Genomic DNA, 13,720 nt, shown 5'->3' on the forward strand with positions numbered 1-13,720 from the left:
TGGCCCTTCCTCTGGGAGCAGGGGCAGGTCCACAGGAAGTGAGCTCCACCGCCTGGCCTGGCCAGCAGAGCAGAGAGAGAGAGACTCCATTGTCTGTCTGGGGAATTCCTGAGCTGCAGGGAGCAGCTGGTCTCTTTAGGCTATGTCCCAAATGGGATGCAACCTATTTCCTATATAGTGCACTATTTTTGACCAGGGCCAGGAATAAGGTGTCATTTGGGACACACCCCTGGTCTCTCAAGGGCACGGGGAAATGGAAGGCAGGGCTGCCTGCTGGCCACCCTTCTGCTCTGGGCTTCATGTATTAAATATTTGTGTACTTTAAAGTAGGTGGAGCTCAGTATGGTTGGTTGCTCCATGATATTAGTGTGGGTGTGTTTGTTTCTGTGCTTTTGTCTTGAGTTGCTTTTTTTGCGTTATCGAAGTAGAGCATCTTTCTTTCAGAGAACCGTTGGAGAGTCTTTGAGATAATATTGATTTATAGCCTAAAAACCGGTGCAGCTCCATGCCTTCTACTTTAAGGGGGTTTAAATGATGATTTATGTTTTTGAGGTAGAGGTATTTTGAGGTTGATGAATTTTGTTATGATGAAGTATGCTATAGTACGTGGCCCACTCCGCAGCATGGTGCAGCTAGCCAGAGGCTGTGTCACAAATGGCACCCTATTCCTTACAGTGCACTACTTTTGATAAGAGCTCCGGTCAAAAGTAGTGCACTTTGTAGGGAACAGGGTGCCATCTGGGACATAGACAAGTAGTGCTTCATTAGTCTTACTTCAGCTGAATATAATGACTTACCTAATTCATGCATGTGTGCCATCAATACATACAATTCTATTATTGAGTCAACAGTTAACATTTTATTGATACAATTTCCAGGACACTATTTTTTATTTTAATGTCGCCTGGCAGTAATGTGTGCTTTAGGCTCCTTTATGACGAATCTTTGGCTGTATAGGTAGTATGCTGATTTAATTTGATCATCTTGGCTTTTATATTAAAGGGATATATCTAGGCCCCATGTCTATAGCAAGTTTCCTCCGGATGCCACAGGTATGGATGAAACTGCCAACCCATCACTGTGCGTAATTTATCCCCCAACTTGGCCGTTTTTGAATTACAATGAGATTGACATGTTATTGAAACCTGTGAGGTAAGCTTATGCAGGAAAGGTTTCCTTCCTCTCCAAAGACAAAGTATTTATAGAGGCGTACTGCTTGAGGAGAAACGTTTGTCTTGGGTCTGTGACGTTGGAAACCAGGAAAGGGCCGTACATCTGTGGAACACATTTGGGCCTGGCTGTTCTGTGAGTGAATGTTGTTAGCGGAAAGAGATGAAAACGGAAAACAAAGGAGTCCTCAGAGACTGTTGGAGGAGTTCCCATCACCCTAAGAGACAACATGAAGGATGCGATATTTAGGTCCCATAATATGACCCAATGCCACTTGTCAGGAGAAACAAATCAGAATCATACTGGAAGATTTATTATAGACTGAGCGTGGCATTTTATTTAGGAACGTTGGGCATCATGGTTGAAGACTGTAGAAGAATTCAATTATTCTGGTATGCTTTAGTCATTACCTAGTTATAAAACTGCAAATTATTCTCTCCGCACCATAGCTAAATGAGTAGAATTGGATGAAATGACTTGTAAATTGCAAAATCTTCTGGTATGGATGTGGGTACGCAGACCCACGAGCCACCACGGCCTCTCATGATGAGTTCCGTTTTTTTTGTGGCCTCCACTCCCGTCAAAGTTGCCCATCCCCGATGTAGAATATGTTAAACATGATCAAAAGCAACAGCCCACATCTCAACTGACCTCACCATGAGTGCCTCTGTCACTTTAGAGAACCTTGTTCAGTGAAAGTCGTAACTATATTTCCCCTGCATGTGATCAGAACCCTTTTCGTGTCCTGATCTTGTCCAGTCTAACCCCACAGTTATGACACAGCACTTTTGTGAGAAAACAAAGCGAGGTCTGACAAAGTGGGTCACAGCAGTCAGTCACAGCAGCCTAGCGCTGGTTACAAGCTCTTTCTCTCCTCGCCAGAAAAACACCAATATCCTGTTTTGAAGGATGTGCCAATGTTTTTGTTCAATCTCATTTAGTCACGGTCCGGCTGATGAATACAGACGTGTCTGCATCCCATTGTTTTCTCCATTAAAGGCCTGAGCAGAGGGTTTTATTTTCAGCCACAGAGTGTCAACGCTGCCAAGTGTTGAGTAATTAGGAATATGGGAGAGTAATTAGCATCAGTCCTTTCATAGAGGAAGTCTGGCCAATAGGCTTGGCCGGCCGCTGCAGAGTTCATATCAGATAGAATAGGAAACGGCGGACAGAGTGTTCAGCTCAGAGGTTTCTATCATAATAAAGGGCTTTGGTTTGGTTGCGAGATCAACTTGAGACTGGGACTGAAGCAGAGCAACAAGGTCTTTCGTGCCAAAACAACCCAGGACACTGTCCACAACTCCTCTGTACTCAAGTGGACTCAAGCCCACCTTTGGCAAACAATCTCAGCATTTTTTTACTTATACAGATTTGTTGTCAGGCTCTTTAATTACACTGCTGTGCATGATTCTCAATTGGATCACGAATACCAATGAGTACATGGATCAAATGTTCAAGTGGCTCAAGGAGTCTTAACAGCGTGGCTTGTGTGCTAGAAAGGGGTTGCCATGACTTTGTTGAAGGCGGAGGGGAATATATAGAAACTCTAGGGGATTTACCAGGATAGGCTATAAGGAATGTACAGCTCTATGGTAACACTACAGCTTCACCATAGAGTGCCAGTTCCCAGGGGTCCTCTGTCACTCACATAGCCCACACAAACCCATGCAGAGTCACACACACCCACACACTACAGTAGCAAGTCCATCTGGGGCTTGACGTTCCCAGGGGTCCTCTGTCACTCACACAGCCCACACAAACCCATGCACACACCACACACACACACCCCACACAAATCCATGGGGAGGCTATTTCTTCCTCTCCCAGAGAGTGCGGCAGTGAGGCCAAAACAGGACACTGTGGTGCCTTCCCATCCTTCGCACTGTGTTACTGCATTATTCTGTGGTCATGTAATTATATACCCGGATTTACAGACTTCCCATGATTTGAAGCACAACACATTTGCAAAATGCTTTGGGGTCAAACTTTGGGGGAAGTCCATTTGATAAATATGTTTTTTCATATCAGTTCATATCAGTTATTGCATTTGGTTGTATTAAAATACATTATGTATTATTACTGGGATTCTGTAATAGTAATGCAATCTTGATGTACATGTTCCTGCTCAGTTCAAAGTTATTGGAGTGTGAGTTATTGGAGTGTGAGTTATTGGAGTGTGAGTTATTGGAGTGTGAGTTATTGGAGTGTGATTATTGGAGTGTGAGTTATTGGAGTGTGAGTTACTGGAGTGTGAGTTATTGGAGTGTGAGTTATTGGAGTGTGATTATTGGAGTGTGAGTTATTGGAGTGTGAGTTATTGGAGTGTGAGTTATTGGAGTGTGAGTTATTGGAGTGTGAGTTATTGGAGTGTGATTATTGGAGTATGATTATTTGAGTGTGAGTTATTGGAGTGTGAGTTATTGGAGTGTGAATTATTGGAGTGTGATTATTTGAGTGTGAGTTATTGGAGTGTGAGTTATTGGAGTGTGAGTTATTGGAGTGTGATTTTTGGAGTGTGATTATTGGAGTGTGAGTTATTGGAGTGTGAGTTATTGGAGTGTGAGTTATTGGAGTGTGAGTTATTGGAGTGTGATTATTGGAGTGTGAGTTATTTGAGTGTGAGTTATTGGAGTGTGAGTTATTGGAGTGTGAGTTATTGGAGTGTGATTATTGGAGTGTGATTATTGGAGTGTGAGTTATTGGAGTGTGAGTTATTGGAGTGTGAGTTACTGGAGTGTGATTATTGGAGTATGATTATTTGAGTGTGAGTTATTGGAGTGTGAGTTATTGGAGTGTGAATTATTGGAGTGTGATTATTTGAGTGTGAGTTATTGGAGTGTGAATTATTGGAGTGTGAGTTATTGGAGTGTGAGTTATTGGAGTGTGAGTTATTGGAGTGTGATTATATTGAAAGACAATATAACCACTTTATTGCTGGAGTTCTGTTTTTGGGGAAAAATGCAGTCTGTTCAGTTCATCGTGTTTGGAGTGTTGGTGTAGTAGTGTTACAGAATAGCCTCATGTAACAATCTGCATTTACAACAAGAAGCATCCTGAGGGTGTTGCTACCTTTACAAAACTCAATTATAGAAGTCATGTCCCTGTTAGACAGTGTGTGGCGCAAGGTGCTTAATCAACCCAAATGCCAACTAGTCTAGTCAGTCTGGCCTCTCGATCACAAGCTGTCTTGTTTGTGACTTTATGATGTTTATTTTTCCAAGAATGTCATTCTTGAACACCCTCATGACCTGTGCTGCTAGAATCTCACACACACACACACACACACACACACACACACACACACACACACACACACACACACACACACACACACACACACACACACACACACACACACACACACACACACACACACACACACACACACACCCCACCCCCCTAATGGATCACACACTTCTCATTAGGGATGCTGGCAGACAGCCGTGACATTGGTTCAGATTGGTGGATACAGAGCTGAGTCTCCCACACTGTCTGCCTACAACCCCCGGACTGTGTGGATACATAGAGAGATGCACTCTTAAAACGTTTCACTATGACAGTAGCTGTCCCGAACTGGTGGCGGTGAAGGACAAAACACACTGTCCGGATGAGTCTAGAATAACCAACTGTTGCTCAACCCAGGGCTTCATGTGCAGCCATGATGTTTTACACGCACCAAAAGCATTAGTACTGTCACTGACACACATATGTAACTCTATTCACCTATGTAGTGCACTACTTTCCAACTGTTTGGGACGCAGATGCCACACATGTAACCCAGCTGCCCCAGGGCTGTCTCTTACCTGAATCCACTCTCTGCTGGAGTCTTCAGAGGGGGTCCAGCCATTCTCTTTGTAGTTGAGTCTGGAGCGCTCAGGAGACCAGTTAGAGTTGTACTGAGAGGAGGCAGTGATCTGATCCGAGGTGATCGCCCCTGACTCCATCCCCAGGCCCTCCACACACTTAAAGTCTGTCAACAGAGACATAGAACCTGAGTTACACTTTATTTGGACAGTCCTCTGTTGATCAGTGTTTCTCAATCCTGGTCCTGGGGACCCAAGGGGTTGACGATTTTTGTTTTTGTCCTGGTACTAACACAGTGGTTTCAGCTAATCTACTTATCATTAGGTGTCTGAGGGCTAGGGATTATGTTTAATGTGCACCACTTTGGGTCCCCAGGACCAGAATTTGAGAAACACTGCTATAAATGTCTGACAGATTAAATCATCAACAGACTATCAACGGCAACTCTGTTGTTAAACAGCAATTTGTTGGGGTTACGGTTAGAGTTAGGTTTTGGGGTTAGAATTAGGGTGAGGGCTATGAGCCTCCATCCTCTGTCTTGTCCTGTCTGTCTCTAAAGAGACGTTGTGTGACTCAGGGAGGTCTTGGCCTCGAAGACAACTTGGAAGAGAAATGCAATGGGAAAGAACTGTGTCTTACTGGAACTAAACGCGAACCTCCTCAAGCCTCTCTGAACTGAGTCAGAAGAAAAGAACAGCACGTTCTTGTGTATCTTAGCTGGAGCCATTCAAAGATGACACATCTAGAACCTTCCGTAACGAGCCACACTGAGTACACCACCGAGGTACTGGGTCTCATTTTGACTAACTCTTGACATCTCTAAAATATCACACACACACAAACTAGAAGCATCCTTTTTTAAAGTAGCTTTTTTTTCAAGATATGTTATTAATAAGTTAATAATGTAAAATATTATTATGAGATTCCCAAAAGCAAGCGTAGGCCCACACGTTGACACAAACTATGTCAAGTCTTTATTGAATTAATACATGTATTTCTTTTCATATTTTAAATGTTGCAGGATGAAAAAACCAAACATAGAACACCATATAAACACACACACACACACACACACACACACACACACACACACACACACACACACACACACACACACACACACACACACACTCACACTCACACACACACACACACACACACACACACACACACACACACACACACACACACACACACACACACACACACACACACACTATTACTTCCCTATCAGTCAGTTTGGAAGTAGAAATGTGTGTGCCGAAATGTTCTTAAAACTGTTTTTTCCATTACATGGGAGGAAGGAGGATGGAATGTAATGTTGTCAGATATCAGTATTCCTCCTGTTCCCCCGATTACTTCATCTTATCACTTGGAACACTCCATACTGCAGCTTTGATCACATTAACTGTTGAAATAGTCTCTGATAAGGTCTTTCATTTAGATTGCAATGATATGTGGATATTTTGAGGTTCTGCTGATGCCTGCTGAGAGGAGGGAACAGGAGTCGACTCATGAATAGAAATGAAAGAATTAACAGAAAGCTGAGAGGAGATGGAAGGAGGGACAGAGACTGTTTTTATTCTCTGGGATGGTGTGTCGTAAGTCCATCCTGGCTCTGTGTGTTTGTGAGGCATTTAGACCCTGTGTCACCAGTCAGCCCCACACACTGTCCTTCCAGACCTCCCCCTCTCCCTCCCCGCCCCCATCCCAGCTAATCCCCCTCCCTGCCCCCATCCCACCTACTGTGAGTGCACTTAGAGTTGGACACTGTGGCCCCGGAGTTATATACAAGTACGCCCCCTGTGCAGGATGCTAGTCTGTGGCATGGCAGTTCTGGGTGGGACAAGGTTTAACGTGAGGCTGTACTAACCCTCTGGTGTCTGTCCCTGTGGCAGGCTCTTCTCTCTGACAGTGTAATTGGCTGAGAAGCCCTCTCTGGCGATGGCGTTGTCAGTGTTGATGGTCATAGACAGGATCCCAGTGTAGGAGATGACCCGTCCAGGACTGCTGTTACCACAGTACCGCCCGATGTGGGGACCCACTGGGAGGGAGAGAGGGAGGGAGGGAGAGGGAGAGGGAGAGGGAGAGGGAGAGGGAGAGGGAGAGGGAGAGAGAGAGAGAGAGAGCGAGAGAGAGAGAGAGAGAGAGAGAGAGTGAGGTAAGGAAATAGGAACAGAAAGAGGAACAGAAAGAGGAACAGAAAGAGGAACAGAAAGACAATAACAAAGAGTTATGTCAACTCTATGACAGTAGGTGCCAAGACAACATCATTATTTCTTCTTCCAATATCCCATGTTGTGAATGATTCAGCTACAGTGAGCTCCAAAAGTACTGGGACAGTGAATTGTTTGTTGTTGTTTTGGCTCAATACTCCAGCACTTTGGATTTGAAATGACACAATGACTTTGAGGTTAAAGTGCAGACTGTCTGCTGTAATTTTCATCCATATCGGGCGATCCGTTTAGAAATTACAGCACTTTTTGAACATATCATAGTCCCCCCATTTTAGGGGACCCAAAGTATTGGGACAAACTCATTCAAGTTTATTCAAGTAGTCAAAAGTTTAGTATTTGGTCTCATATTGCTAGCACGCAATGACAAAGCTGTGCTTTGGAAAAGTGGGTGGGGTTATATCCTTCCTGTTTGGCCCTGTCATCATCGGATGGGGCCACAGTGTCTCCTGACCCCTCCTGTCTCAGCCTCCAGTATTTATGCTGCAGTAGTTAATGTGTCGGGGGGCTAGGGTCAGTTTGTTATATCTGGAGGACTTCTCCTGTCTTATCCGGTGTCCTGTGTGAATTTAAGTATGCTCTCTCTAATTCTCTCCTTCTTTCTCTCTCTCGGAGGACCTGAGCCCTAGGACCATGCGTCAGGACTACCTGGCATGATGACTCCTTGCTGTCCCCAGTCCACCTGGCCTTGCTGCTGCTCCAGTTTCAACTGTTCTGCCTGCGGCTATGGAACCCTGACCTGTTCACCGGACGTGCTAAAAAAGCCAACTGACATTTACTCCTGAGGTGCTGACTTGCTGCACCCTCGATAACTACTGTGATTATTATTATTTGACCATGCTGGTAATTTATGAACATTTGAACATCTTGGCCATGTTCTGTTATAATCTTCACCCGGCACAGCCAGAAGAGGACTGGCCACCCCTCATAGCCTGGTTCCTCTCTAGGTTTCTTCCTAGGTTTTGGCCTTTCTAGGGAGTTTTTCCTAGCCACCGTGCTTCAACACCTGCATTGCTTGCTGTTTGGGGTTTTAGGCTGGGTTTCTGTACAGCACTTTGAGATATCAGCTGATGTACGAAGGGCTATATAAATAAATTTGATTTGATTTGATTTGACAAACATCAAGCTTGTGACTCCACAAACTTGTTGGATACATTTGCTGTTTGTTGTGGTTGTGTTTCAGATAGGTTTGTGCCTATTGGAAAGTAATGGTAATATATTGTGTCATTTTAGAGTCACTTTCTACTATTACCATGGTAACGGATAGTCCTGAATGAACCATGAATAATGATGAGTGGTTAGGTACACAAATATCATACCCACATTACAATAACAGGGGAGGTTAGCATTTTTTTGGGGGGGGGAGATTATATTAATGCCTCTGTAACTTTCTCACTCATCATTATTCCTGATTCATTCAGGATTATCCGTAATCATGGTAGTATCCACATTAATGTAGAAGTGTTTAGAAATACATTCTATTCTTATTTTCAATAAAAGTGACTCCAAAATGACAGCCAATATATAACGTGTATGGCACAGCAAAAATGTCCCTCATCTCCAATTATGTGTCAAGGTAATATATTGCATGTTACTTCCCTATTTTGTCTCCATTTCCCTCTGTTTTTTGTCAAATGTATTGCGACAAAGTAAATAACCCTCTGGGATATAGGCTACAGTGTGTTGTCTGCTATCTGGACTGTTACACATACACACACCGCAAATACAAAGCTTTAGTAGACACCGGGACAGACAACATGTTTATTGAGAGGCCTGGCAGGCATGTATACAGTACTAGCCCAGCTATGAGGAGCCCAGCTATGAGGTGTGTGATAGTTTCTAAAGGGCTGTGCCAGTCCTGTCTCGAATGGCACCTTATTCCCTTTCTAGTGCTCTAGTTTGGGACGAAGACCCTAGCCTGGCAAGGCCCTAGTATAGAGGGAGTCTCAGGGAGCCAGACAAAGCAGTGTGCCTAGCCAGGCACCACTCTGATGCTTTTCAATGTACATTTCCTCCTCTTCTCTTCAGACCTCAGCCCAATCACACAACAATGGAGACCGGGCAAAGCGTTCCAGTGAAAAGCATCATTGTAGACCATGAATAGTGTAGGTTCTGCCTGTCTCCTTAATGTGCTAAATCAATCTGTGTGGCCTGGTAGATGAAAACAACTGCACTGCTGGCTGACGAGACAAATATGGTTTTCTTTCTTCCTCCACCTCTCTCTTTTACGATCTCTTTCATTCTCTTCCTCTGTCTCTTTCTTTTTCAACACAAGCCCTTCACATTTCCCCCCTCCCTCCCTTCCTCACCTGCAGGGAACCCATCCCAGATCTCCAGCCAGTCGTAGCGACACAGTGCCCCGGGTGGAGGGGTGGTGTCAGGCTCCATATCGAACGTGTCGAAGTCCACCACGATCTCGGACATCTTGGGGGCGATGATCATGAAGGTACAGTCCAGGTTGTTGGGGTACTTGTCTGGGAAGCCTGGCGTCTTTATAACGCCTTTGGACGAGGTGAAGTTTCTGGAGCACTCAGGTCCTGCGGAGAAGTTGAGAGAGGAATATGTATTGTATGTTAAGCGTTGCATGTCATTATCCTGTTTTGATGAATACTATTTGCGTCAATGGCTGCAGGTTTTTGTCTTTAAGCTTGTATTAAATGTATTAATGCTGTTATTAAGCTCCATTATTATATGCCTGTAACAATAATCATAGTTGAGGATCTGAAAACAAGAAATATGTTGCCATAACTAGAATGTTGTAATTTAGGATTATTTGACGGGCCACCGTCATAAGTGGCTCATGGGCCCTGAGTCCATTTACTCCATTATCACTGAGGTGTCCACTGAGCCTGTTCCTATTGGTCATACCCTCGGTGCCACTAGCTGGCTATGTCTGTGTTTTGACTGGGGGGGACCGCCTGGTATTTACTGACTTCTGCAGTCAGACACAGACACTCTGGGTTGTTTTTGGAGACGTCGCCCAACAATCCCCTCACCCCCACTGCACCCCACCCCAACAACCCCCCCATCCCAACTTCACCCTACCCCAACAAATCCCTCACCCCAACTACACCCCACCCCACCAAACCCCTCACCATCACCCTCACTCCACCTCCACCCCACCCCCAATGAGTCTCAGTCAGGAAGAGACCACTCCCCACTGTGTAGACTAAAGAGCTCTTTTCACGGTTGCTCTGCTGAAGAAGTGGCCTGAAGAAACTATCTGGCCCCTGTACACATTCAGCTTCTACAACTAATGTACAACATGTTCGACACAACGGTTCCGATAAAATGTTTACTCTGGTGACACAATGTTTTGTGTAATTATTTTACACAATTGTATCAAAACCGTTGCTCAAAACGCATAGTACAGTGTACAGGACATGCCTATGAAGACAGACACAGTTCACCTCAGTTCAAAAGCCAGGGAGTCAGTCGGCCCTCTCCCCCCTGTCATAAAGGGACATGTGCAAGCCCAGGTTACTGTTGTAACATTGACTGCTCTTTGTAAGGAAGACGAGATGACAGAGGCACAGTGTTGATGAGGGTCACTGCGCCCACAGGACAGAGATGTGCCTCTCGTGTTGCCCGGGCAAGATGTGGACCTCTGTTACATGAGATCAAGAGAAAGTTGTGCCGCTCGCTAACATGCCAACTTGCTAACATCGCTCCCGCTACCTCCCTTGATGTTGACACAGGTGGTGTCATTTACATGGGTGACATGATAAATGGCATCGAAGGAGGAGAAGTGGGCGGGTTTTGATCTGGCTCGGGTGGTGTGAGAGAGAGTGTGGGTGTGTGAGAGAGAGATATGTGTCTTTCCTGCACATATGCCCATCAACTATTCTCCTGCCAAACTCCACCCACTTTGATGGAGACCCTTCCCTATCTAAGCCACAGTTTGATGTGGTTCTGTAAAAATGGCCGTCTTTCAAAACCACGAGACGTGTTTTTGGTTTGAGGAATGGCAGTGAAACGATAGTGAGAGGAGAGAGCTAGACAGATATAGCCTTACGGTTCTGTGGAGGACCCAGTGTGTATCATTTACAAGACCATTGATGCATATTATGTGGTCAATGAGAGGAGGAGCTCTGGCAATGGCGGGCAGATGTGCTCCGTTTGTTTGTTGTGTCCCAAATGACACCCTCTTCCCTATATAGTGAGTGCACTGCTTTTGACCAGGGCTCTGGCTGAAATTAGTGCACTATGTAGGGAATAGGGCGGTATTTGGGACACCGCCATATTCATTGGTCACCCTGACGATATGCTATCTTTAACACAAATGGTGCTTGTCGTCATCACGAGAGCCGTTTATGACCATTTCCAGTGTTGCGTTTCTCTCTTCGTAATGATAGACTTGTAGTCAGAGCCGTAGCTTGGTTTGTCACAATACATTACATTCGTAAATGGGAGCAGAGCCATAGAGGGAACAACAGGGAAATATGCTTTTGCGAATGTAATGGATTTTTAAATGTGACAAGAGGGGAATCCAACATGTCATGAGATTATGTAGGCGGGCCAATTTCTAACTCATAGACTTGGGTGTGTCCCAAATTATACCCTCTTGTGCCCTATATAGTGCACTACTTTTGACTACAACTTTTTGAAGATACAGTGCACTATATAGGGAACAGGGTGCCATTTGGGGCGCACCCTTGGTTAAAACGAACCACATTTGGCGAACCCACCCAACTCCCCCCGCCTCTACCTCCCCCTGCTGTTCTAGATTAAGATTCAGCCTATCCTTGCCAGAGCATCCATTTAATGTGTAGGTCACCCTCAATCCTCCAATGACAAACAGCCCATTAACTAAATGAGCCTGGGGTCTCCTGCACCTGTCTGGTACATCCTCCCTACTCTCTCTCTCTCTCTCTCTCTCTCTCTCTCTCTCTCTATCTCTCTCTTTCATTCTCTCCTCTCTCTCTCTATCTCTCTCTTTCATTCTCTCCTCTCTCTCTCTATCTCTCTTTCATTCTCTCCTCTCTCTTTCATTCTCTCCTCTCTCTCTCTCTCTATCTCTCTCTTTCATTCTCTCCTCTCTCTCTCTATCTCTCTTTCATTCTCTCCTCTCTTTCATTCTCTCCTCTCTCTTTCATTCTCTCCTCTCTCTCTCTCTCTCTATCTCTCTCTTTCATTCTCTCCTCTCTCTTTCATTCTCTCCTCTCTCTCTCTCTCTCTCTCTCTCTCTCTCTCTCTCTCTCTCTCTCTCTCTCTCTCTCTCTCTCTCTCTCTCTCTCTCTCTCTCTCTCTCTCTCTCTCTCTCTATCTCTCTCTCAATTCTCCCTGCCTCTCTATCTCTCTCTTTCTCAATTCTCCCTGCCTCTCTATCTCTCTCTTTCTCAATTCTCCCTGCCTCTCTATCTCTCTCTTTCTCAATTCTCCCTGCCTCTCTATCTCTCTCTTTCTCAATTCTCCCTGCCTCTCTATCTCTCTCTTTCTCAATTCTCCCTGCCTCTCTATCTCTCTCTTTCTCAATTCTCCCTGCCTCTCTCTCTCTCTCTCTCTCTCTCTCTTTCTCAATTCTCCCTGCCTCTCTCTCTCTCTCTCTCTCTCTCTCTCTCTCTCTCTCCCTGCCTCTCTCTCTCTCTCTCTCTCTCTCTCTCTCTCTCTCTCTCTCTCTCTCTCTCTCTCTCTCTCTCTCTCTTTCATTCTCTCCTCTCTCTTTCATTCTCTCCTCTCTCTCTCTCTCTATCTCTCTCTTTCATTCTCTCCTCTCTCTCTATCTCTCTCTTTCTCAATTCTCCCTGCCTCTCTATCTCTCTCTTTCTCAATTCTCCCTGCCTCTCTATCTCTCTCTTTCTCAATTCTCCCTGCCTCTCTATCTCTCTCTTTCTCAATTCTCCCTGCCTCTCTATCTCTCTCTTTCTCAATTCTCCCTGCCTCTCTATCTCTCTCTTTCTCAATTCTCCCTGCCCCTCTCTCTCTCTCTCTCTCTCTCTCTCTCTCTCTCTCTCTCTCTCTCTCTCTCTCTCTCTCTCTCTCTCTCTCTCTCTCTCTCTCTCTCTCTCTCTCTCTCTCTCTCTCTCTCTCTCTCTCTCTCTCTCTCTCTCTCTCTCTCTCTCTCTGTGAGACTTGAGCCTGTAAAACCTTGAACAGAAGACTCAGCTTCTTAGTTCCAAATCCTTACTCCCACTTAAGTCGAATTTTCCCTTAGTCTCCCGTTGCTATCAATGAATCACTAAGTGAACATGTGACTTAAGTGGAAGTTAGAATTTGCCCCTAAGACGTTAAGTCTGTATTTGAACAGAGGGACACAAGTAATAACACATAATAGTTAGAAATACTTTACAAATGGTTCAACACCATATCCAAAGAGGCTGACCTGTCTTGAAGACCTCGTAACGTACGGAGAATCCAGCCCCGTGGGTTTCGTAGTCGGACACAAACTTGATGAGAAGCTGGCTGCCGCTTGAGATGATAGGGGAGGGGGCGATCTTCCCACAGAACTTCCCCAGGGTTGGAGCCTTCTCGTCCCCACCGTTAAACACCTCCACATAGTCATACCTGAGGAA

At 45.1% G+C, this 13,720-nt stretch overlaps 1 protein-coding gene across 1 annotated transcript in view; it reads right to left on the reverse strand.

Annotated features, from left to right (window-relative positions):
- The window catches only part of LOC120055863 (neuropilin-1a-like), a 53,318-nt gene that overhangs the window by 13,163 nt on the left and 26,435 nt on the right, over window positions 1–13,720 (reverse strand). The window contains exons 3-6 of the mRNA XM_039003890.1: window positions 13,531–13,712; window positions 9,518–9,745; window positions 6,848–7,018; window positions 4,974–5,140 (exon numbers count right to left, since the gene is read on the reverse strand). Of these exons, the coding sequence (XP_038859818.1) occupies window positions 4,974–5,140; window positions 6,848–7,018; window positions 9,518–9,745; window positions 13,531–13,712 (748 nt within the window). The remainder of the gene's footprint in view (window positions 1–4,973; window positions 5,141–6,847; window positions 7,019–9,517; window positions 9,746–13,530; window positions 13,713–13,720) is intronic.

This window comes from Salvelinus namaycush, chromosome 11, assembly GCF_016432855.1.
Source record: "Salvelinus namaycush isolate Seneca chromosome 11, SaNama_1.0, whole genome shotgun sequence".
Taxonomy (NCBI): domain Eukaryota; kingdom Metazoa; phylum Chordata; class Actinopteri; order Salmoniformes; family Salmonidae; genus Salvelinus; species Salvelinus namaycush.